Source organism: Delphinapterus leucas, chromosome 16, assembly GCF_059928025.1.
Source record: "Delphinapterus leucas isolate spDelLeu-1000000601 "Yukka" chromosome 16, BTC_Dleu_Yukka2, whole genome shotgun sequence".
NCBI classification, from domain to species: Eukaryota; Metazoa; Chordata; class Mammalia; order Artiodactyla; family Monodontidae; genus Delphinapterus; species Delphinapterus leucas.
The window spans coordinates 23,759,599-23,784,436 of NC_143144.1; the positions used below are offsets into that span (position 1 = coordinate 23,759,599).

The following is a 24,838-nucleotide window of genomic DNA, read 5'->3' on the forward strand; positions in this document are numbered from 1 at the left end:
CCCGCGAGCCACAACTACTGAAGCCTGTGTGCCTAGAGCCTGTGCTCTGCAACAAGAGAAGCCACTGCAACGAGAAGCCTGCACACCGCAACAAAGAGTAGCCCCCGCTCGCTGCAACTAGAGAAAGCCCACACGAAGCAACGAAGACCCAACACAGCCAAAAATATATATTAATTAATTAATTTAAAAAATACTGCGGCTTCCCTGGTGGCGCAGTGGTTGAGAGTCTGCCTGCCGATGCAGGGTACGCGGGTTCGTGCCCCGGTGCGGGAAGATGCCACGTGCCGCGGAGCGGCTGGGCCCGTGAGCCATGGCCGCTGGGCCTGCGCGTCCGGAGCCTGTGCTCCGTAACGGGAGAGGCCGCTGCAGCGAGAGGCCCGTGTACCGCAAAAAAAAAAACAACTAATCTTTGGACTTCCCTGTTGGTGCAGTGGCTAAGATTCCTCGCTCCAGGCTCGGGTTCCATCCCTGGTCAGGGAACTAGATCCCACATGCCGCAACTAAAGATCCCACATGCCGCAACGCCCACGTGCCGCAAGTAGGACCCCGTGCAGCCAAATAAATAAATAAACAAATATTAGGAAAAAAATACTAATCTTCTTGAGCGGCTGTTGTAGCCTAAAAACGGTGCATGTGAGGGGCTTTTTTGGGAAGTATTGTTGATTTACAGGATTATATTAGTTTCAGGTGTACAACATAGTGATTCAATATTTTTATAACTAAGGGTGTGGTTTTGAAGTGTTTTTTGTTTTTGTTTTGTTTTTGGCCGTATCACACGGCATGTGGGATCTTAGTTCCTGACTAGGGACTGAACCCATGCCCCCTGCAGTAGAAGCGTGGAGTCTTAACCACTGGACCGCCAAGGAAGTCCCTTTTTTTGTGTGTGAAGATGGTTCTTTTAAGGTTATTTTGGGATATTTGCCAATTCTATTGTTGAGTAATGAAGAGGAATTATAGAGAGAGCAATGTAAATGGTTAGATTCAGGCTCAAGTTCAGGTTTTAACTTGCTGTGTAACCTGAGTTAAGTAATTTTACCTCTTTGGGCCTCAGTTTATCTATGACCTAAATTTTCTCTGATGTTCTTTTTTTAGCTCTGTAATCATGTGACTTTTAAGAGAAAAGAGATAGATCTCATTTTGTAATATTTGAAAAAACCTAATACACTTGAGTTATTACAAAATTAAGTAACTCATGCAACTTAATAATGGTTCCTTGTAGGGAAAAACAAATAGATTTAAATGACAAAAATAAGTTCTGAATAGGTTGGACTACAACGCAATGTGTCTTAGTTTCTCAACTTGTCATTCATTCAACTGGATCTAGTTGTATGCATTTTGCCCTAAATAATAAGATAATGGAGGGCTTCCCTGGTGGCGCAGTGGTTGAGAGTCCGCCTGCCGATGCAGGGAACACGGGTTCGTGCCCCGGTCCGGGAAGATCCCACATGCCGCGGAGCGGATAGGCCCGTGAGCCATGGCCGCTAGGCCTGTGCGTCCGGAGCCTGTGCTCCGCAAAGGGAGAGGCCCCATCAGTGAGAGGCCCGCATACCGCAAAAAAAAAAAAAAAAAAAAAAGGATAATGGGAATGGCTCTCGACCTCCACTTTCTCTGCTAGTAATTTCTGATTATTTTCTCCATCAAAGTTCATGTCACCTAAGCCTTGAGCTGAGATGGACAAATCGCTAGGTATAGGATTTAGAACAGATGGTCACAACTAATTGATGTTACCAATCTACTCTGTGTTCAAACAAGTATAGATCTTCATGGTGTAGTATCAGTTGGATATTTGGAGTTAATGTTAGTTCTGGTCACTTCCATTAACCCCCATTTAGCTGGGATGAGCTTTGGCTTTATTATTAACTCATTTTACAGAACACTAAACATAGACCTTCGATGTTTGCTTAGGTTGCCAAGTGCGATGTTGTGTGGTTTCATGAGTATCCCATACAGTGTAAACGCCTGTCCATGGGGCTTTAAAAAATGGACCTCTCACCAGTGTGGATATTCAGTAGACCTAACACTCTGGTCCTGATTTTATTTTATTGAGGCAAACATATGGATCACACAGGTAATAAAATGATTTAAAATATATAATTATATCTTTTTTATTTTTTCGCCACACGGCACATGGGATCATAGTTCCCCAACCAGGGATCGAACCCGCATCCTCTGCACTGGAAGCACGGAGTCTTAACCGCTTAACGGCCAGGGAAGTCCCCTATAATTATATCTTAATATATCATGGCCATTTTACTAAATTGTGAGCAATCAACCTGGGAAAACGTTGATGCTTTTTAAAAATGTTATTCGGCTATTCAAGGGGAGAGGCATAACCTGTAATTGAAAAGGAAGACACTTTAAGAAATGTAGGGCTACCCTTGTGTGCATTGCTGATGGGAATGTAAAATGGTAAAAAATAGTTTGGCTGCAGAAAATGGTTTGGTGGTCCCTCAAAAAATTAAGCAGAGTTGTCATATGACCCAGCAATTCTACTCCCAGGTATATACTCAAATGAATTGAATGCAGGGACTCAAATAGATACCTGTATACCCATGTTCATAGCAGTATTATTCACAATAGTCAAAAGGGAGAAATGACCCAAAAGTGTATCAACAGAAGAATGGGTAACAAAATGTTGTTATTCAGCCTTAAAAAAGAATGAAATTCTTAATACATCTTACAACATGGATGAACCTTGAAAACATTATGCTAAGTGAAATAAGCCAGACGTAAAAGAACAAACATTGTGTGATACTACTTATATGAGGTACCTAGAGCAGGCAAATTTATAGACTCGGAAAGTAGAACAGAAGTTCGCACGGGAGCGGGCAGTTACTGTTTAATGAGTACAGAGTTTCTGTTTGGAATGATGAAAAAGTTCTGGAAATGTAAAGTGGTGATACTTGCACAACATTGTGGATATACTTAATGCTACTAAATTGTACACTTTAAAATGGTTAAAATGGAAAATTTTATGTTATGTATGTTTTACTACACACACAAAAATCTCCAAAGAGAAAGAAATGTAGGGTTAAAAGGTTTAGCACTCATTTTCAAATCTTGTATTTGGTCCTGTTTTCCTACCCATTCATTTCACGGTTGCTTCATTCCCCACAGAGAGCTTCTTAGCGTGGGCTCAGTGTGCTTAAAGTTGCCGTGGTGGACGTGGTTAGGTCAAAATCCACTGGTTTTGCTTGCTGCTTACATTTGTTAAAAATTTTGAAAGTGGGTGGGTGAGGGAGAGGTAGTTTAAAGTGGGGAAACAATGCATGTTGGACTTCCCATTCCAACAAGAAAAGCGTGCTTTTGTGGCAGACTGAAAGGCTAGGAATCAAGGGTGATGAAATACAGGCTTTCCGGCCCTCTCTCTGTTCCCGATTTCTGGTTGTGGGAATCTGTTCTGAATCCAACTGCAAGTGGAAAACCAATCTTTGGCTGAGCAGCCAGTGAGGCCCTCCTGCCAATCCCCCAAATGTGCTGCTGAAACTTTGGCCCTGTGAAGATGGAGCTGAGGCTGTCTTCCCAAGATCTGTGCAGCTGTCAAGGTGGCTGTGATGGGACTGTGACTGGCCTCTGCACTGCATTTTGGCAGTGACCTTGAGACCTGCCAGCTCAAACAGCTGTCCTGGTTCTTCGTCTACTGCCCCTGTTCCATGTCCAGGAAGCTGAAGGGAGGGGCTAAACTCCTCTGGCTGTGTCATTCCCAGGGTCTGGCAAGTTCTAACTGTGGTGCCCAGCTCTCCCAGTGCTTACCACCCACTGGGCATGGGGGCAGTTCAGGTGTGTTGAGTGTGGCTGGTTGCTTGTTCCACCTCTGGCTCAGCTCCCAATCCCTGGGAAGTAAGTGGCTGTGTCTGTCCATCAGCCCGTGCACAGACAGGCTCCACGTGGGGACTTGCTTGGCAGCTCTGCGGAGAGATGCTCAGTGACAGTTGATGATCCTGGGAGGCAGAGGAGCCAGAGGTGCTTCTTCTGTCCCAAAGTTATGAATCCGCCTTCTGGAAGGGATGGATTTCTTTGGGAAATGAAGGTCATCAGAAATGTCCAGAGCAAGAGAGAGAAATCTTTTTGAAACCTCCAGCCACTCAGAGTGGCAAGTGCATTTTGAAAACTCCTCCACTCTCCTTGCCCTCATCCTGTCCTTTCCCTTTTAAGTGGCTTTATTATTATTTTTTAATCCGCCTTTATCATTGGACATTTATTGACAGAAATCAAATTGCTGTGTTTCTGGGCAAAGCGCCTGCTGCAGAGAGGTGTGGTTCCCGAGGAATGAGACACGCAGCCCAACAGCTGAGCCTACACTGTCCTCACATAACCTCCCTGCCTTAAATATCGCCAATATTTAGCCTTGCCTTATAAAGTAAAAATGCACAATACCTTCCAGAGTTTCAGCAAGCCCAAATGCCCCCATCAGCTCAGTTATATCTCCTGTACGTTAAAGATAGGACCGCGCACCCCTCCCCCCGCGCAGACCTGCCCTCGGAGCCGCCAAGAGGTTACTAATCAGGGAGAATCCGCCATCGATCCGATGGTGGAGACCTGGGGGATTTGTGTGCATTGTTTTTGCTGAAGCCTCCTGTGATTTCGGCGCGACCAGATCCTCTGCAGCGAACTCCATGTCGCAGCTTGTGGCTGCCTGTGTCCTGTGGTGAGAGCGGAGCCGCACAGGAGATCCTTTGTCTAGGAAGGCTAGGCAGAGAAGATCACTTTGGAGTTGCTAAGCTCTGCATTGCCATTGGCTGCACTCTTTGTGGGGCTGTTTTTGCAAAAGGCATGCCCAGCACGTCTACAGTGCTGGCAGGCCAGGGCTGCCTTTAAACACCATGATAATAATACCAAAAAGCAGTTTGCAGAACTGTTCAACTGTAGAGGCTTCCTCTGCAGAAGCAAGCAAGATGGCTACCTCGTGGGCTTCGCTGTGAAGAATGCAGAGGCTAATTAAGACAGACTTTAAGGGGAAAAAAGGGTATTTCCCTACTTCATCTTTATGCAAGGCTTTTTTTCAGTGACTTTTGAAGTGTACATTTTACATAAGCTCTTTAGGTTCTGTCTAGCAAACATGTTGATGATTTTAGATGGTATAAGTAGTTTTATAGAGAATAGCCAAAAATTTTTTTGGGGGGAGGTGGGAGCTAATTTTTTTTCTCTTATATGGAGGCTCATTTTGCAATTTGATTTTTTTTAGGTTATAAAGGAAAACAAGAGGCCCCAGAGGGAAAAGAAGCCCAAAGTTTTAAAGGTAATCAGCTATTGATTAACTCATATTTAATATTTTTCCATTTCATATAGTATTTTTCTGTCACTTAGGGGTAAATTTGGAGTACAGTAGATGTAAATTCTCCCAGATTTTCAGTAGATAAATGAATTTTCACTCAAACTAAAGTGTTTTCTCTCTCTTTCTCTCTCTCTCTCTCTTTTTTTTTGATACGTTGCATAATATGCATATTAGCATCCTTTATTTTCAACTCCACACGAGTCTGCAGAAAGAAAACTTTATATGCAAGTGTTGTGAATAAAATTTGTGGCTTTTTTTTGTAGCTCCATTTGTAGCATCTGCATTTGTGGTGTTGCACCAGTGTGTAAACTTCAGCTCTTAAGGAGAAAGACACTATTTAAAGTTGACAGCTATGATCCATTGTGATTTTAATGGACCTTCCATTAGACACTATTTTAAAATGTGTGATTTTTCCAAAGGAAAAGGTGCTTAGAGGTTCTAGTTCAGCTTAAAATGTGTAAGCCATTGAGGTTTTACAGCCAAATTACAATTGCTTAATCCCAAATTCTCATTATATCATCTTTAATTTGGGCATTCATGGAGCTGTAGGAATGTGTATGTTTTCTTTATTTTCAGTAGTTTGCCTAATGAGTATTTAGTAGTTACCTAATTCAGTTATAAGCTAGCAGCCTGTGTTATGAGCTTTGTATAGTATTTAAAATGGTTAATTTAAAAGCATATGACATTACTAAAAGTTCAAGACTAGCTTTAGCAAATAGGTGCTTATGTGTTAAAGGTTTCAAGTGGCATATTGCTATTATGAATGTAACTATCCTGAGCAGTCAACATTTTTAATTCAAGAAGACATATTAAACAATAAAATGACTGGTCTTTAAAATTATATTGTGTATATATAATTGAAAATATCTTACCTTAATCTTAGCTTTTCTTCTGCAAATAAAGTTTTGGCACTCGTAGAGGAACAACATGTTTGAACTATGGATATAGCACATTTTAAAATCTCATTTGTTTCCCCAGTTGTGTACCTTGAAAATGCTATTGACATGCAGAACCAAACCTTGCATTGCTTTCTAATTTGTCTGACCACTTCAAGTTTCTGTTTCCTGTGTGTACACAGCATTGCCATGTATATTTTTCATCAACCAACAAGTATTTATTTAATATTTACCACACAGTCATCAATGTGCCAGGCGCTGTGAAATGAATGAGATTGCTTGGCACAAATTCTCACTGGGCCTGGACAAATAGAATACTGGTTATTTTCAAGGTAAATTAAACCCTTCTCTGTTTTTCTCCTGCATAATGATCCACCTGCCCCCTTTTAATCCTTTCCCCTCCCCCAATTATAGAAGAATATCATTAAAATCCCTAAGTATATTTCTCAATCTCTTTTTACACTTCCTGTGTTGGGTGTATCCATCTCAGGTGTTTTGTCTTAAAATCTTCAAGTGAGAAATAGTTTCAGTCCTGCTGTTATAAATGGCTCTCAAATTTGTGTGTGTGGGGGTGGCGTGGGGTGGGAAAGCAGCATGGAAGAAAGGGATGGAGACTGCATGGACAAACTAACATGGACTAATCTTGGTAGCTAAATCATCACCTGCCTTTCCTACAGGGTAGAATTGGACTTTGGGAATACTATTTAATTCTATGTTTATTTTGTTAGTCTGTGGGTGTCCTGTCACCTGAAATAAATTTCAGAAGTAAATATACTGTGTATTGCTTTTTTGAATCATGGCAATGGACCCTGACTTTTAAAAAGGAATAACTGCCTGTGGATGGCTGAAATTCAGGTGCCACAGCAAGCAGAACCAAACTGTTACTCACTTCCTCTATAGTTATCAGTTGTTGTACAACAGTAGAGAAATGCTCTAAAAGGAAAAAAAATTATTTTTTTTCTGCTGTTGGCATTTTTAAATGTTTTCTTTAATTTTCTGTTGGGCATAATTTTTTTTTGTTCCTTTTCAAAGAAAGCTTTGTTTCTCTGCTCCACAGGAGAAATGCTAAAATACTTTCAGATTTTAGCTTGATATGTGTAAAATATAGTTAGAGCAAGTGTAGAATATTATATAGCCCCAAAGGAGATGTTAAGAAAACTAAATCCAACTTTTGGGAGGAAGGGTGGAGGAAAAGTAAAACTTCCCATTTAGGATTTTATGGGTGAGAACTTAACATTCCAGCTGGCTGCTACCCAGGGGATCAGTCACGGGAATCTACAGGTTACACCTTGGTTTCCTTTCATAATTCTTTCTTTGCTTTTGGCATTGTGCCAGACTTCTACTCTTCTTCCTTTGACTCTGGCCTCTTAAGTCTTCACGTCTCCTGGGTCCCTTGCTCTTTGTCAGGGTGGCTGCTACGTATAGGTATCCTGACTCATTTTCATCTTCATCTATTGGGAGGTAGTTGGATAAATGAAGAGTCTGACTAAGGAAATTGGGAATAGAATTGAAGCTTGTCTCATCCTACTCTGAACCTGCTAACTAAATACTGAATCCAGTTGTGGGGCTGAAATTGCCTGGTGTGTCTCACACCTCTCATCTTTAAACAATCTATTATCTATTATCTATATTAAACAATCTATTATCTATATCAAAACCCTGTATGCATTCTATTACAATTCGAAGTTTAAAACTATACATAGTGATCTCAAATCCCAGACTACAGAGAGCGTTTTCCTCGAGCTGAAATGACAGTTTCTGTCCAAAGCACTCTAATGGTCAGAATGGGCACCAAATGATGGGGGTGAGGGTGGGGGTGCTCAGCACAAACTCCTGCCCCCACTGGGGCTGAACGACCAGGTTCCTGCTCAGGCGCTCTTGTTGATCACTGGAGTTGATCTGTCTTCATAGATGGCAGCATGTTAGCTGTGCTATAATTGTTTGCTTGACTGTTGAATAAGGTGAAGGTATGAGATGATTTCAGGCCTTGATTCATGAACTTGTACTTGTGAGTGGCATGGTTTGGAGCTCCTCTTGGTAGAAACATTTATGTAAATAATCACTATTTTGTGTTTTGGGGTGGGAGAAAGTCAATTTTAAGGTAATATCACTTCAGTTAGGTTGTCACTCCCTGTCCCAAGAGAAAATCAGATTACGCAGTCAGTTGGGAGTACTGGGGAGAATTTAATAAAGGGATTGTTTAAAAGGTGTGGGCAGGGTTCAGAAAAATCTAGGGATGACAAAGCATCCCGGGACTAATGACAGCAGAGAGATATTGCCATTCCTAGGCCTGAAGGGGCAGGGGCTTTTGTGTGGCCTTTGATAATGGGATCTTTCTTGAAGTGAAAGTCATGGGGAGGTGGTTATGGAAATAAATATTCTGCCATCCAGTTTCCTGCTGCTTTCATTGGTTGATCCCAATCAGAAGCCAAAAGGAAAAAGGGAGCCTACTGATGATGAAATATATCTTGTTCTGCCTCCTGTGTCATGTAAGAGGGTGTAGAAGATGGAGTGGGGACCTGAAGGGCAAACCAAACATATATTCAGCATCACTACTGACCACAGGGGCAGTATGGTAGGGTCAAAAATGGTACCAGAATCATGATTATGTAAGAAAGTAACACTGGACAGGGTTGGGTGAAGTTTCTATAAGAACTCTATACTATTTTTGCAACTTACCTGAAAATCTAAAATCATGTCAAAATAAAAAGTGTGGGTATCCCTGAGAAGGAACTGCATTTATACATTCTGTAATTTCTGATCTGGTAAGGAACATTTTCTAGCTATTTGATTATAAAATATCATCAAAGTATTATTTGGAAGAATTGGGTGAACAAATATAAAGAAATGTCAGTGTATATTAAACCAGGACACTGTCTACAAATGATTTAGAAATGAAAAAAAAAAAAGAAAACTAAGTGATCTTCCTGCTAGCTTCTATGCCGGCAGTTCTGTTCATCACTGTTTCCTTCCTTCCTTGATGATGCTGATAAAAGTAGAATGAGTGGTTGTTGGGGGAGACGGGGTGGGATGGGGTAAATAAGACATATTTCACTAGGAGAGAAGGACAAGACACTGGCGTGTAGCTATAGTGGTAAGTCTTTTAGAAACGTTTTAAAAGGAGAATCAAATCATAAATGAATCACATTCATATGTGGTCTTGATTTACATGACAGTGATATTCAAAATATTTAGTACCTTCATGGCCTGGCACACAGTTAATGCTCAATATGTGTTGTTTCTTGAACAACAGTATTATTAACATTCGATAAATACTTTTTTAGCCCATACTAAATGCTGGGCTACAATGGTGTATAAGACCAAAGTGATTTCAGCCCTCAAGGAGATTAAATGTTGCTGAGGAAAGGCCAAAAAAAATTAAAGACAAATTAATAAATTACAAATTGTGGCATATACTTTGAAGGAAACAAAGAAACAAAAAAAATTTGCCAAGACAGGGGAAAACACCCCCTAGGGAATTTTACTTGGTATCTTTGAGAACTATTCCCTTCTTTTGTAAATTGTTACATACACTAGTGAGGGTTTAAAACTACCAAATTAGATACAATTGAGTTACCCTGTTTATCTTAAAAACTCATTAAGCTACAAGAAATGAAAGTAACAGAGTTACTAAAGATTTTTTTTCTGTGCACACTTATCTACAACTTTGTTTCAGTTAGTTAAAGAAATCATTGGTAAAATGATAAACTTTTCTTAACTCTAGTTATAAAGTAACATTCCATGACTTATAGCGGCAACATGTTACAAATTTTAGTGACATTCTATACTGAGCTTGATGGTTGTTCAGGGGGGAGAAAAGCCATTTGATAGTCTTTTTTTTGGCTGCACTATGCGGCATGCGGATCTTATTTGCCTGACCAGGGATCAAAACTGCACCCCCTGCAGTGGAAGCATGGAGTCTTAACCACTGGACCGCCAGGGAAGTCCCTTGATAGTCTTACATAGTCCCAGGCAAAGAATCCCAGACTTCTGAATATAATAGACCATGGGGGCAGTTGTGGGGTGGGGCGAGGCAGGGGAGATTCAGAGTGGTGAGAGCATCCACAAAGGGATACCAGCTTTATAAACAAAACAATAACAACAACAAAAAACACCCCACAAACATATAAATTGGAAGAAGATAATCTCAGAATATAGGGTGGTCATATAAAATTTAATAATTTAGCCTTATGATTCAACACATGGTCCTTATTTTCCTCATGTCATAAGCTGGCAAAAACTATCAGAGACTAGTGCTTATCCATCAGTGTTTATTCACACACTCAAAGGCACACATGGGGCTTCTGTTTTGCATACCCAGAAATTGTAACATAGCATTTTGACCAGGGACGATGAGACTGAGTTCAGGCTGAGAACTCAGACTCAGGGCTGAGTTCTCACTAAGTCAGCTCACATACAGTCAAATCATTCATTTATCATCGGAACACGAACATTTCCAGTGATTCAAAATTCATGTCCATTTTGTAATTTCTAGGAATGATCCCAAACAGAGAATCAGTGAATAGAAGCCAAGTGGGGTGAATAGGCTTGAAGAAAATTTCATTCAGACTACAAAAAAAGTCTGTTGAGTTTTTCCTAGCTTAGAAAAGAACATATGCTTTGTGTCTTGAATCCTTATGCTCATCTGATAATGTGTTTGTGCTTTGATAGTGCTAGATTCATACTGTTTTCTGAGGTCTGCCTTGCTTATTGTATAGCTCTCCATCTATTGGCTAGAATATCATCTCAATAGACAGGGGCTTCCCTGGGGCATCCCTGGGGCTTCCCTGGTGGCGCAGTGGTTGAGAGTCCGCCTGCCGATGCAGGGGACACGGGTTCGTGCCCCGTGTCCGGGAAGATCCCACATGCTGCGGAGCGGCTGGGCCCGTGAGCCATTGCCGCTGAGCCTGCGCGTCCGGAGCCTGTGTGCCGCAGCGGGAAAGGCCAGCCTACCGCAAAAAAAAAAAAAAAATCAATAGATAGGTAAAAAAAGTCAAATAAGAACTGTTAAATTTTTGTTAAAACCTCACTAGTATCTTAAGTCATTTTCAAATTATAATTAATTTTATAATGAAATGCCTTTCAATATTCAAAATGTGTCATAAAAATAATGTTTTTAAAGATGTGATGGCAAGGGAACTTCCCTGGTGGCGCAGTGGTTAAGAATCCACCTGCCAATGCAGGGGACACGGGTTCGAGCCCTGGGTCGGGAAGATGCCACATGCTGTGGCACAGCTAAGCCCATGTGCCACAACTACTGAGCCTGTGCTCTAGAGCCCATGAGTCACAACTACTGAGCCAATGTGCCACAACTACTGAAGCCCGGGCGCCTAGAGCCCATGCTCTGCAACAAGAGAAGCCACCGCAGTAAGAAGCCCATGCACCGCAACGAAGAGTAGCCCCCGCTTGCTGCAACTAGAGAAAGCCCACGCACAGCAACGAAGACCCAACGTAGCCTCAATCAATCAATCAATCAATCAATCAATCAAACACCATTTAAAAACCTTTGGTAAAAAAAAGATGTGATGGCAAGATTTATCCACCACAGTGGCCTATTCAAGAGAATGAAGATTACAATGTCATTCTTTAACCTGTTCTGATGCTTCATAGTTTTAAATACTGTTTTAGTATTTTTTGAACTAAAAACAGGACTTTCTGCACATGAAAAATTTTAAGGGAAGAAATGTTACAGTTTTATTATCTATGTTTAAAATTAATGATATATGAATTTGATTAAAGCATAGGTTCTTTTCATGGTTCTAGGGAACCAGATGTTAAACAGTAAACTTATTTTAGCAACTTAGTTATTTTTAAGTAACTAAATTATTTATTTTAAGCATTATATTGTGTGCTTAATTTTAAATATAGTATACAGAAATACACACTCATAGGATCATAAGATTGTTATAGACTTAAGTGAATTATTTAATACATGTTACATTGCCTAGGACAGCTTGACATATAGTAATTTCTCAGTTAGTGGTGTTATTACATCTAAAGGTATAATTTATCCTACTAAAAATATTAAGTGAGCCTTTAAGAAAATGTGTATTTTCTTAGCAATATATTCGCTTGCCTTATTTGAGAAATATAAACCTGTATTACAAAAAGCCTTTTCTTTCCTTTTAAAAATGTCACTTCTGCTTTTTCTAATAAGAATTATCAGAAAGGAGTCTTTAAACCTTGAATATATTAAATTTCTCTCTTTCCTGTTTTATTTACATGTATATATTTTATAGAATCAATAATTCTATAATAAAGAGTAGAATATCATCACTATGAAAAATAATCTCACAGCTGATGGTTAGCTTCAATTATAGAACTCAGCTGCAAAGGACTAGGATGAACATATTTGAAACAGGATATAAGTTATAGTGACGTTTGCAAGTTCTGTACCTTAAGCATGATTTCTTCCAGATAAGAATCACATAAGAAAGTTCTCACTAAATTATCACAAAATTTATCTTAGATATCTGAAAGTATCTTTTTCTTAGAAAAAAATGTTTTTACTTAATATCTTGTGTATTATTCTACTTTAGAAAGGGGAAAAAATCTAATAACTGTGTATTCCACTTCTTGAAGTAAGTTTAATATTATTTTAGACATAACTTCTCTGAAAATAGAAAACACAAATCTGAAATTTTCTGAGTATTTAATTTTTTCTTTTGCCACTTGGCATGTGGGATCTTAGTTTCCTGACCAGGGATCTAACCCGTGCCCCTTACATTGGAAGTACGGAGTCTTAACCACTGGACCACTAGGGAAGTCCCCGAGTATTTAATTTTGATATCATAGGTATTTAGGGCTTTTGATTACTTTTAGTTTTAAAATTTAAACCATGTGTATTTTTGTGGTATCAGCAGTGCCCAAAGGAAAGTGCCTGACTGAGGGAAATTTAATTGAACTATCTGAGAGCTATTTTCATTTTATTTTTGGATTACTTTTTTCTTTATTATTATTAATAAATTAATTAATTTATGGCTCTGTTGGGTCTTCGTTGCTGCGTGCGGGCTTTCTCTAGTTGCAGCGAGCGGGGCTACACTTCCTTGTGGTGCACAGGCTTCTCATTGAGGTGGCTTTTCTTGTTGCAGAGCACGGTCTCTAGGCATGTGGACTTCAGTAGTTGTGGCATGTGGGCTCAGTAGTTGTGGCTCATGGGCTCTAGAGTGCAGGCTCAGTAGTTGTGGCACATGGGCTTAGTTGCTCTGTGGCACGTGGGAGCTTTTGAGACCAGGGCTTGAACCCGTGTCCCCTGCATTGGCAGGCGGGTTCTTAACCACTGAGCCACCAGGGAAGCCCTATTTTCGTTACCTTTAAACCAGAGTGGATGTTCAATAAATGATAGCTATCATCATCATGATTGTTTTTGTTATGGTTGTTAATATAAAATAAAATCCTTTATATAATATTGATGTGTTTAGATTTTTAGTTGCTTTTATTATTTGGTAAACTAGATTGTAAACCTCTTAAGCTTAGAGCAGCATTCAACTTTGTGTTCTGCACTCTTAATGTAATGTCTTGTGCCTACAAGTCAATACATGTTGGTTTAATGAATGATTGAATTAATGCATTTCATGGCCTAACTTTATTTAGTCAGTTAGGTCTGAAGTGTAGAAATTATTATAGTGACATCTGGGTATATAAGGGAAACTGTACTTTCTGAAATCATCAGACCAGCCTTGAATAGTGTTGATAATGAATTGCTATGGAAATCAGGATATATAGCTAATATGTTTATTTTAATTTGATTAATTGTTCTGTAAATTTTATTTGAAAAAAATCAAACCTACAGAAAAGTTGAAGGAATGACACATTGTCCATCAATATATATATATATTTTTTTGCTGGATCATGTGACATTTTACCTATAAATTCTTCAGCGTGCCTCTCCTTAACTGCAGTACAGTGATCACACTGGGGATAATTAATGATTCAGAAGGTACTGTCCATTTTAAAAATCTTTTCCATCGTTTCCCCCTCTACCCCCTCAAATCCTTTTTAGCTGTTTCCTCCTGATCTAGGCTCTAATCATTTTTTTTTTTTTTTTTTGGCGGTACGCGGGCCTCTCACCGCCGCGGCCTCTCCCGCTGCGGAGCACAGGCTCCGGACGCGCAGGCTCAGCGGCCATGGCTCACGGGCCCAGACACTCCGCAGCATGTGGGATCTTCCCGGACCGGGGCACAAACCCGTGTCCCCTGCATCGGCAGGCTGACTCTCAACCACTGTGCCACCAGGGAAGCCCTAGCCTCTAATCTTAAATCATGTCTTGGATTTGGTTGTCTTGTCTCTTTGTTCAACTTTTATTTGGTCTTACTATCATTTTGATTGTGTTTATATAAATTTATTTATTTATTTATTTTCAGCTGCGTTGGGTCTTCGTTGCTGTGCGCGGGCTTTCTTTAGTTGCATTGAGCGGGGGCTACTCTTCATTGCAGTGCGCGGGCTTCTCATTGTGGTGGCTTCTCTTGTTGCGGAGCTGGGGCTCTAGGCGTTCATGTTTCAGTAGTTGTGTCACGTGCGCTCTAGAGCGCGGGCTTAGTAGTTGCGGCGCACGGGCTTAGTTGCTCCGCGGTATGTGGGATCTTCCCGAACCAGGGCTTGAACCTGTGTCCCCTGCATTGGCAGGCAGATTCTTAACCATTGCACCACCAGGGAAGCCCGTGTGTGTGTGTTTCTTGATTGGTGATTTTGAACACTACTTCTCTTCCATTACATTTTTATAAAATGTTTTGATTTGAAGATCAAGCAATCTGGGTAAATTACAGTAAATTTCAGGTGTCAGGTAGGTTGTCCAATCTACATTTAGCTGTTGGGGTCTTTGTCAGAGATTGTCCAATGCTTCCTGGATTGGATCCTAAATTCTTAATTAGAGGAAAGTAGCAGATTGAAAAAATAAATGTAGTTGGCTAAACTCAGATTAAATTGACCTGCCCCATCTATACCAGGTAGTAGCAGGGAGTGGAAGAGAAAATGGATACCTTAATTATGGTTTCACTGAAATAAAGAAATGAAAAAAAATGAAGTAGGGGTCTTTATAGAGCCATGGGGAAGCACTTTCAGTACTATTGGCTTGAAGTCAGGGTATTGATGAACCTTATAAAAACCTGAATGTTATTTGCTGATTAAAATAAATAGAAGCTATTTCAAAATGTTGATTTTTGTCACTCTACACCCATGAAATCTAGTTTATGCCCTCACTTAATGGACAGGATAAAATAGCTGCAGTTTAGAACATTTCATCAGAAGATTTTTTGTTTTTTTTTTTGCGGTACGCGGGCCTCTCACTGTTGTGGCCTCTCCCGTTTCGGAGCACAGGCTCCGGACGCGCAGGCTCAGCGGCCATGGCTCACGGGCCCAGCTGCTCCGCGGCATGTGGGATCTTCCCAGAGCGGGGCACGAACCCGTGTGCCCTGCATCGGCAGGCGGACTCTCAACCACTGCGCCACCAGGGAAGCCCCTCATCAGAAGTTTAATCCAGCTGTCCAGGGTTTACTTAAAGCCTCTGATATTTGATCACTTCATTAAAACAAGTTAGGAGGGCTTCCCTGGTGGCGCAGTGGTTAAGAATCCACCTGTCAATGCAGGGGACCTGGGTTTGAGCCCTGGTCGGGACGGTCTCACATGCCACGGACCAACTAAGTCTGTGTGCCACAACTACTGAGCCTGCGCTCTAGAGCCCCCGTTCCACAACTACTGAAGTCTGCTCACCTACAGCCCGTGCTCCGCAACAAGAGAAGCCACCGCAAGGAGAAGCCTGCGTACTTCAACGAAGAGTAGCCCCTGCTCCCTGCAACTAGAGAAAGCCCACGCGCAGCAAAAAAGACCCAGCACAGCCAAAAAAACCAAAAAAAAACCCCAAACCAACAAGTTAGGACCATCAGAAAACTGAGTTATCTGGGCCACATTTCCTAAGATACTATGCATCATGACATACCATAGTTATACAAGGGACAGGCTAACTTTTGCTCAGTATAATTTCTAGTGAAAAATTATCAAGATTAATTTATGAGCTGCCCATGGTCAGAAAAAAAGATAATATAAATAATGTGTTTTTCTATTTTGACTTTTGAGTCAGAAAACTCAAATTTATTGGTCAAGCAGTGTAATATGCTCAACTACGAAATGAGAAAGCATCTTGTCTTCCTGCTTCATTCTTGTTAGCTTCATTAAAATTAAAAAAAAATACTTTGACATAATTTCAAACTACAGAAAAGCTGCAAGAGTAGTGCCAAGTATTCTCATATATCCCTCAACCAGCTTACCCATGTTAACATTTTATCTTATTTGCTTTATCTCTCTCTCCTCATATATAAATTTTCCCCCTTGAATTATTTGAGAGTAATTTCAGACATGAGTTCTCTTTACCCATAAGTACTAAAGTGTATATTTCCTACAAACAAGGACCTCTTCTTTTTTTTTTTTTTTTTTTTTGTGGTGCGCGGGCACAGGCTCAGCGGCCATGGCTCACGGGCCCAGCCGCTCCACGGCATGTGGGATCTTCCCAGACTGGGGCACGAACCCGTGTCCCCTGCATCGGCAGGCTGACTCTCAACCACTGCACCACCAGGGAAGCCCAAGGACCTCTTCTTGCATAACTATAGTACAATGATCAAAATTAGGAAATTAACATTGACAGAATACTATTATCTACTGATCAGAATTCACTATTTGTTCTTAATAATGTAGAGCATATCAAAAGACAATCTCAGATTATGAATTTCATTCAGTTGTTCTGTCTCTTTAGCCTTATCAGTCTGACATTTTTCAGAGTACAGATCCGTTAGAATGTCTCTTAATTTGGGTTTATTTGATGTTTGCTCATGATTAGATTCACGTTATGCATTTTTAACAGGAATGCCACAGAAGTGAGTTAGTGGGGCTTTTTTTTCCAGTGAATCATATCTGGAGGCACATGATGTCAGTTTGTTTCATTATTACGATCTTTACATTGAAAACTTGGTTAATGTGGCATCTGCCAGGTTTCTCCTAAGTTACTCTTTTACCTCTTGCAGTTAATATCTCCTGTGGAGATACTTTAAAACTGTGTAAGCATTCTGTTACTTCTCATTGGTTTTTAGTATCCATCCATCTTTCTTGTCTGATGTAATTATGATGGACTCCATTTTAAGCTAAACATTTTATTTTGTATTTTGTTACCTTTAAGGCATCTTGACTTTCCTTTGGGCATAGAAATGGCACATATTTTAAGTTTTAGAGATTAAATGAATAAAATTTTTAAGTAATAATGAAAAATGCCTATAACTCTATTTAATGTCCTCTTGCACAGTGTAGCCAAATGGTTAATTTGGGTTGAGAAAGTTGGACCCGGGGCACTGTATGATAAAATGGGTATAGTGAGGATCTGGAATGTTGAAAAAATGCAGGTATGAGGATGATGAGGCTAACTAGGTGTAGAATTCCAAGAGAATGTGACTTAGACTTCATTCCTTCTTTATCTTGTCCTTTCCACTTTTATCTTCCCGGCAACCCTATCTTACCAAGAACTTAATACAAAAGAAAGAAGCCTAACTCAGAGGAACTCAGTGGAGACAAAGTAAAACACCAGATAACCAGTCAAGCAGCGACAGCCTACTCCCTCAGTCTAGGACAAAGTAGCATTAAAGACAAGAAAAAAGATTTGTTTATGAGGCAGATAGGAAGCAAATTACATTAAACATCTTTCAGGGTGTATATAAGTAACAAAACTCACAAAATTAACTCCAGGTGACCTTTATAGGTTATCAGAATAGCAGCAAAAGCATCCTAAAATCCTGTGTACAATTAGTGATCTGAGACAAACATCAAAGTGTAGTCAAAATTTTGTTGAGGGAGAAAATGCAAACATCAGGATGATTTAAAAGGAAATCCAATGAACTCATTTAACAATAGTTTTAAATTGCAAAAAAAAAGAATAATCTTGAAAGGAATTTAAACACAAGTGTTTGAAGGAAAGGAAAAATGTTCTCCTTTATACTCATTGTCCCTCCCTTCGTTCATCCTTATTCTCACACCTGAGGGGTATAACCTCTTAGTAGTTTTGTGGGTATTCTTCCAGATAAAGTCTGTATACATACCAGTGTAGCTATAGTTACATATATGTCATGTATATATACAACTGCATCAACTCATTCTTTGTAAACAACGGCCTTATTTTTTGAAATGTACTTTATATATGGTGAAATATCCAGGTCTTAAATATATTACTCAACCAGTTTTGATGAATGCACAGAAAGACACCAATCTTTTCTGTCATCTCAGCCCCTCTTCCTAGTCAACCCGCTCCCCCCGCCAAGCAACTACTGATTTGATTTCTATCACTTTAGGTTGGTTTTGCCTTTTCTGTAATTTTTTACATATGGAATTTTATAGAATATACTTTTGGGGGGTATTCGGCTTCTTTGACTCAGGACTAGGTAGGTAGATGGTTTTGAACATCCTTAGTTGTTTTTTTCTTTTTTGTAATTTATTTATTTGTAGCTGCATTGGGTCTTCATTGCTGTGCGCAGTCTTTCTCTAGTTGTGGCGAGCAGGGGCTACTCTTTGTTGTGGCGCACTGGCTTCTTATTGTGGTGGCTTCTCTTGTTGCAGAGCACGGGCTCTAGGCATGTGGGCTTCAGTAGTTGTGGTACACAGGCTCAATAGTTGTGGCTCGCGGGCTGTAGAGCACAGGCTCAGTAGTTGTGGCGCATGGGCTTATTTGCTCCACGGCATGTGGGATCTTCCCAGACCAGGGCTCGAACCCGTGTCCCCTGCATTGGCAGGCGGATTCTTAACCACTGCACCACCAGGGTAGCCCCATCCTTAGTTTTTTGTTTCTGTTGTTTTTTTTAAATAGCCTTATTGAGATATAATCTTATACTACCCAATTCACTTATTTAAAGTATACAATTCAGTGGCTTTTAGTATATTCACAGTCGTGCATGGATCACCACAATCAATTTTAGAACATTTTCATTATCCCCCAAAATAACCTATTTCATAGAAATAGGATCATATAAAACATGGTACTTTGTTAAGAGGTTTTTTCATTTAACATAATGTTTTCAAGATTCATCCATGTTGTAGCATGTATCCTTCCTTCCTTCTTTCCTTCATTCCTTCCTTCTTTCCTGAATAATATTCCATTGTATGTATACAGCACATTTTACTTACCCAATCACCATTTGATGGCCATTTGGGTTGTTTCCACTTTTTGGCTCTTGCGAATAATGCTGATATAGTCATTAACATACAAGTTTTTTTGTGTAGACATGTTTTAATTTCTCTTGGGTATATGCCTAGGAGTTGATTGCTGTGCCATATATTAACTCTGTGTTTAACTCTTAGAGGAACTGCCAGTGTATGAGAGGTCCAATTTCTCTACATTCTGACCAACACATTCTTATACAAGTGCTTTATCTGGGTGTGAACATATATTTTTCATTTATCTTGGATAAATAGGAATTGAATTGCCTGTAGGGTAGGTGTATGTTTAATATTTTAACAATCTTCCAGTGAAATTAAGGGAATATTAGTTGCTCCACATCTCCTCCAACATTTGGTGTGTCAGTTGTTTCATTTAGTCATTCTAATGATAGCTTTGTTCTTGTTCATTGTTACCCATTAAATGGCTCTATAATAACTGCTTTAACTTATTTTTTAACTTACTTTTGAATAATAGTCTATATATTACCTAAAATAGTAGCATTATCGATTACAATAACATTTTCAGGAAAATACTATTGTTCAGGAGAATTAATTGGCTTCTAGTTTTTCATCATTATAGTTATTGCTAAAGTAAACATACTTGAACACAGATTTTTAAAAAAATGTTATATAATCTATGAGCATGTCATATAACATTAAGCCTGTAATAACAATATGAAGAAGAATAAAGTTAAAGTGAGGTGAGATTTTTTTTTATTCTAAGGGTTTGTATTTAATTTTGGTAACTGTAGAGAGGAAACAGAATTTATCTTGTAGTTTGCCATTTATTTGCCTTTAATCTTTAGATTAAAGCATAGATAGAACATAGAGAAGAGGAATTAAACTTACTAAGTGGTCAGCCTCTATAATAATTTGAAGAACATACATTATTATAAGATATCTTTTTTTCCCATATGAATTTGGAAAGGTAAAAGAACACAATTAGCAAATAAGGAAAATGTGAGTTGAAATGGGACAGTCTTGGAACTCTGTGAGAAAATAAATTGGTACTGTCTTTCTGGAGAGCAGTTTGGATAGTTTTGAAAGTGTGAGTGCCTACTTCAGTCTAAAGAAAGGAAGAGAACTTCAACAATGTGTTATTTTTCTTTAACATCTTTATTGGAGTATAATTGCTTTACAATGGTGTGTTAGTTTCTGCTTTATAACAAAGTGAATCAGTTATACGTATGTTCCCATATCTCTTCCCTCTTGCATCTCCCTCCCTCCCAACCTCCCTATCCCACCCCTCTAGGTGGTCACAAAGCACCAAGCTGATCTCCCTGTGCTATGCGGCCGCTTCCCACTAGCTATCTATTTTACGTTTGGTAGTGTATATATGTCCATGCCACTCTCTCACTTTGTCCCAGCTTACCCTTCCCCCTTCCCATATCCTCAAGTCCATTCTCTAGTAGGTCTGTGTCTTTATTCCCATCTTACTCCTAGGTTCTTCATGACCTTTTTTTTTTTTCTTAGATTCCATATATATGTGTTAGCATACAGTATTTGTTTTTCTGTTTCTGACTTACTTCACTCTGTATGACAGACTCTAGGTCCATCCACCTCACTACAAATAACTCAATTTCGTTTCTTTTTATGGGTGAGTAATGTTCCATTCAACAATGTATTTTTAAAGTGAAAAAAATTAGGTTACAAAATGACATATGGTGTAGATCTCATTTTTGTTTTAAAAATATAGTGCATCAGGGGCTTCCCCGGTGGCGCAGTGGTTGAGAGTCCGCCTGCCGATGCAGGGGATGCAGGTTCATGCCCCGGTCCGGGAAGATCCCACATGCCGCGGAGCGGGTGGACCCATAAGCCATGGCTGCTGAGCCTGCGTGTCCGGAGCCTGTGCTCCACAACGGGAGAGGCCACAATGGTGAGAGGCCCGCATAGCGAAAAAAAAAAATATATATATATATAGTGCATCAAATATAATATATTTATATACATAAAAAGGAATCTGACAGACTACATACTAGTTTTTCCTGGGTAGATGATATGGAGTCTTTCCTCTGGTTTTCCTTACCTATGTCTGCTGGGTTTTGTTTGTTTGTTTTCTGTTCTGAGAGTAATAAAGGCAAATAAATTTCTAATTAAAATTTAAAAACACAAACCCTAGGAAATATAAAAAAGAGGGGATATATGTATAACTGATTCACTTTGCTATACAGCAGAAACTAGCACAACATTGTAAAGCAACTATACGCCAATAAAAATTAAAACAAAAACCCCCAAACAAAAACACAAACCCTAATATTATGATTAAAAAGCAGAGTGATCAGCACAGTGAACATTGTGAAAACTATTCCCTCTGTGTGAAAGTTCCAGTTAAGCTTTGAGAGGGGACAGGGGTCTTTGGGAAAGGGGAATGGGCTCTAGACTATGATAGGTATATATTTTTTTAACTTTTTATTTGCTTATCATTTTTAATTTATGAAAACATTGCAAAAATAGTACAAGAATTTCATTTTACCCTTTACCCAACATTCCCAAATGTTAACATCTTATATCACCATAGTTCCGTGATCAAAACTATATCATTGGGCTTCCCTGGTGGCGCAGTGGTTGGGAGTCCGCCTGCCGATGCAGGGGACACAGGTTCGTGCCCTGGTCCGGGAGGATCCCACATGCTGCGGAGCGGCTGGGCCCGTGAGCCATGGCCGCTGAGCCTGCGCGTCCAGAGCCTGTGCTCCGCAACGGGTGAGGCCATGGCAGTGAGAGGCCCACGTACAGCAAAAAAAACCCCAAAACAAAAACCAATTGGACTTCCCAGGCTGTCCAGTGGTTAGGGCTCTGCGCCTCCACTGCAGGGGGCATGGGTTTGATCATTGGCCCGGGAATGAAGATCCCGGGCTGCATGACCAAAAAACCCAAAAACAAACTAGGTCATTAAAATGGACACAATACTACTACCAATTCTAAAGACCTATTTCAAATTTGGCCAGTTTCCCCACTAATGTACTTTCTTCAGTGCAGGATTTAATTTTGATCCCTCATTGCATTTAGTTGTCAGGTCTCTTTAGTCACCAAACTGTAGTAGTTCCTCAGTATTTTGAAGTCTTTTATGACTTTGGCACTTTCGAAGAATTCTGGTCAGTTATTGTGTAGAATGTTTCTCAAGTTGGGTTTGTTTGATGCTCCCTCATGATTAAATTTAGGATATGTACTTTCGGCAAAAATCTACAGAAGCAGTGTACCTTTCTCAGATATCTTATCAGGTCTCATATTTGAGTTAACATTGTTCACTTGCCTTAACTGCACATATCCTGTTTTCCATCATGTTTTTACCCACTAATTTTAGCATCCATAGGTAATTCTTTTTCTTTCTTTCTTATTTTCTTTCTTTTTCTTTCTTTCTTTCTCTATTTCTTTCTTTCTTTCTTTCTTTCTTTTTCTTTCTTTCTTTCTTTCCTCCCTCCCTCCCTCCCTCCCTTCCTTCTTTCCTTCTTTCCTTATTTCTTTCTTGCTGTCTGTGCCGAGAGGTATGCGGAATCTTAGTTCCCCGACCAGGGATGGAACCCATGCCCCTGAATTAGGAGCTCAGAGTCTTAACCACTGGACCACCAAGGAGGTGCCCCGTGGATAATTATTGCCTCCAACAATTATTAATGTTGTGCTTACCAAGTGGTCATTTTCTATTTCCACCATTCCTCTCCATCTTTGCAGTGGGAACTCCACTGCAAAGAAGCACTGTCCCTCTTCTCCAACTTATTTATTCATTCAATTATTTATTACATCAATATGGACTCACACTGTTTATTTTATTCTTTGGAGTATAATCCATCACTGCTAGATAAATGAAGGGTTAAGGGAGACTTGCCCTGTTGGGTTCCAAGGAAAAAGCAGGACAGGTGGGTGAGGGGTGGGACAAAAGAGCACACTGGACTGTTTGCAGGTAGTTTCTTGTTACTTTGAGTACTTAAGCAGAGGTTGATGGATTGCTTAACAGAGGTAATGCAGAGATCGTTCATGCCTGGCATCACTCCATGACCTTGAAGGTCTCTTCTAACCTTGAGATCCTCTCAGCAGCTTAAGCAGAAAACACAGATGGCCACTTTATAACTTACTTAACCACTAAGCTTGTGCAGTAAGGGTTTTATATCAGAGCATGTTTAGCCCCTGGTGTATCTGTCCCATAATTAATAAAACCCAGCCGGCACCACAGGCAAAGGGTAAGGTGTATAGAACTTCAATGTAAATAATCTAAAAATGCCAGACCTGACAGATTCCACTATTATTTTGTAGCTCAGTTCTCACTTCTTAGAACTAAACATTATGATGTGTAAGTTTAGCTCAAGGTGACTTCTTCTTGGGATGTGTAAAGGAGATTATTGCATTTGCTGGTATAGTTGTGTTTCCTAGTACCGAGTACATTGCTTTATGATTTGTTGCCTTAATGCCACTTCAAATCCTTTTTCATCACTTCTTCAGAATTTCAGCTTTGGATTTATTCCCCTCCAGACATTTCCATACTTATTAGATGAATTCTATACTTGTCTTTATTTCCATGATACTTCCTTGAAGCAACATAATTATTTTAACAAAATTATTTTTCTTATTTTGTATTTATTTATTTTACTAAAATCAAACTTTATTTTGATTGAAACGTTTTTTTAAATTATTTTTTTCCATTCTTCATTGAGGTGTAATTGACACATAACACTATATAAGGTTAAGGTGTACATTGTGATGATTTGATATATGTCTTTTTTTTTAATTTATGGCTGTGTTGGGTCTTCCTTGCTGTGCGTGGGCTTTCTCTAGTTGTGTCGAATGGGGGCTACTCTTTGTTGCGGTGCGCAGGCCTCTCATTGTGGTGGTTTCTCTTGCTGTGGAGCACGGGCTCTAGGTGTGCAGGCTTCAGTAGTTGTGGCCTGTGGGCTCAGTAGTTGTGGCTCCCAGGCTCTAGAGCACAGGCTCAGTAGTTGTGGCACATGGGCTTAGTTGTTCCACGGCATGTGGGATCTTGCCAGACCAGGGCTCCAACCCATGTCTCCTGCATTGGCAGGCAGATTCTTAACCACTGCGCCTCCAGGGAAGTCCTTGATATATGTGTATGTTGTGAAATGATGATCACATTTTTATGTTCTTTTGGAATGTCACTGAAATTTTCTTCCCTTTTAGTAGCTTGTAGCATTAGTCTCATTTATTACTGGCCCAAATTTTGCTCTTTGCTGTGTTTTTCAATTAATTGTTAGTTAAAAGGTCTTAGATATTATTTGAATCTCTACTAGCCAAGTGCTGCTCACCCCTGGCAAGGGTCCTTTGTTTACCATATTTAATCCAGCTTTTAGTCCCTCTGATTGCTCATCCCCAAGCTGATTGGTTTGAATCAGTTTTGCAAGTAAAATACCAAGAGACCTTGTTGGAATTGCTTCATTATCAATGCCCAAATGTATAACATCTGCTGAGGTTTTTTCGTGCCTGGAGTCTTGTGTTCTCAAAACTCTTATTAGTTTCCACGGTTGTCATCTCATTTGTT

The 24,838-nt window shown here is 39.8% G+C and overlaps 1 protein-coding gene across 1 annotated transcript in view; it reads left to right on the plus strand.

The window, feature by feature from the left end:
- The window catches only part of TET1 (tet methylcytosine dioxygenase 1), a 133,069-nt gene that overhangs the window by 24,400 nt on the left and 83,831 nt on the right, over window positions 1–24,838 (plus strand). Inside the window, exon 2 of the mRNA XM_022590733.2 lies at window positions 5,186–5,239. Within this exon, the coding sequence (XP_022446441.2) occupies window positions 5,186–5,239 (54 nt within the window). The remainder of the gene's footprint in view (window positions 1–5,185; window positions 5,240–24,838) is intronic.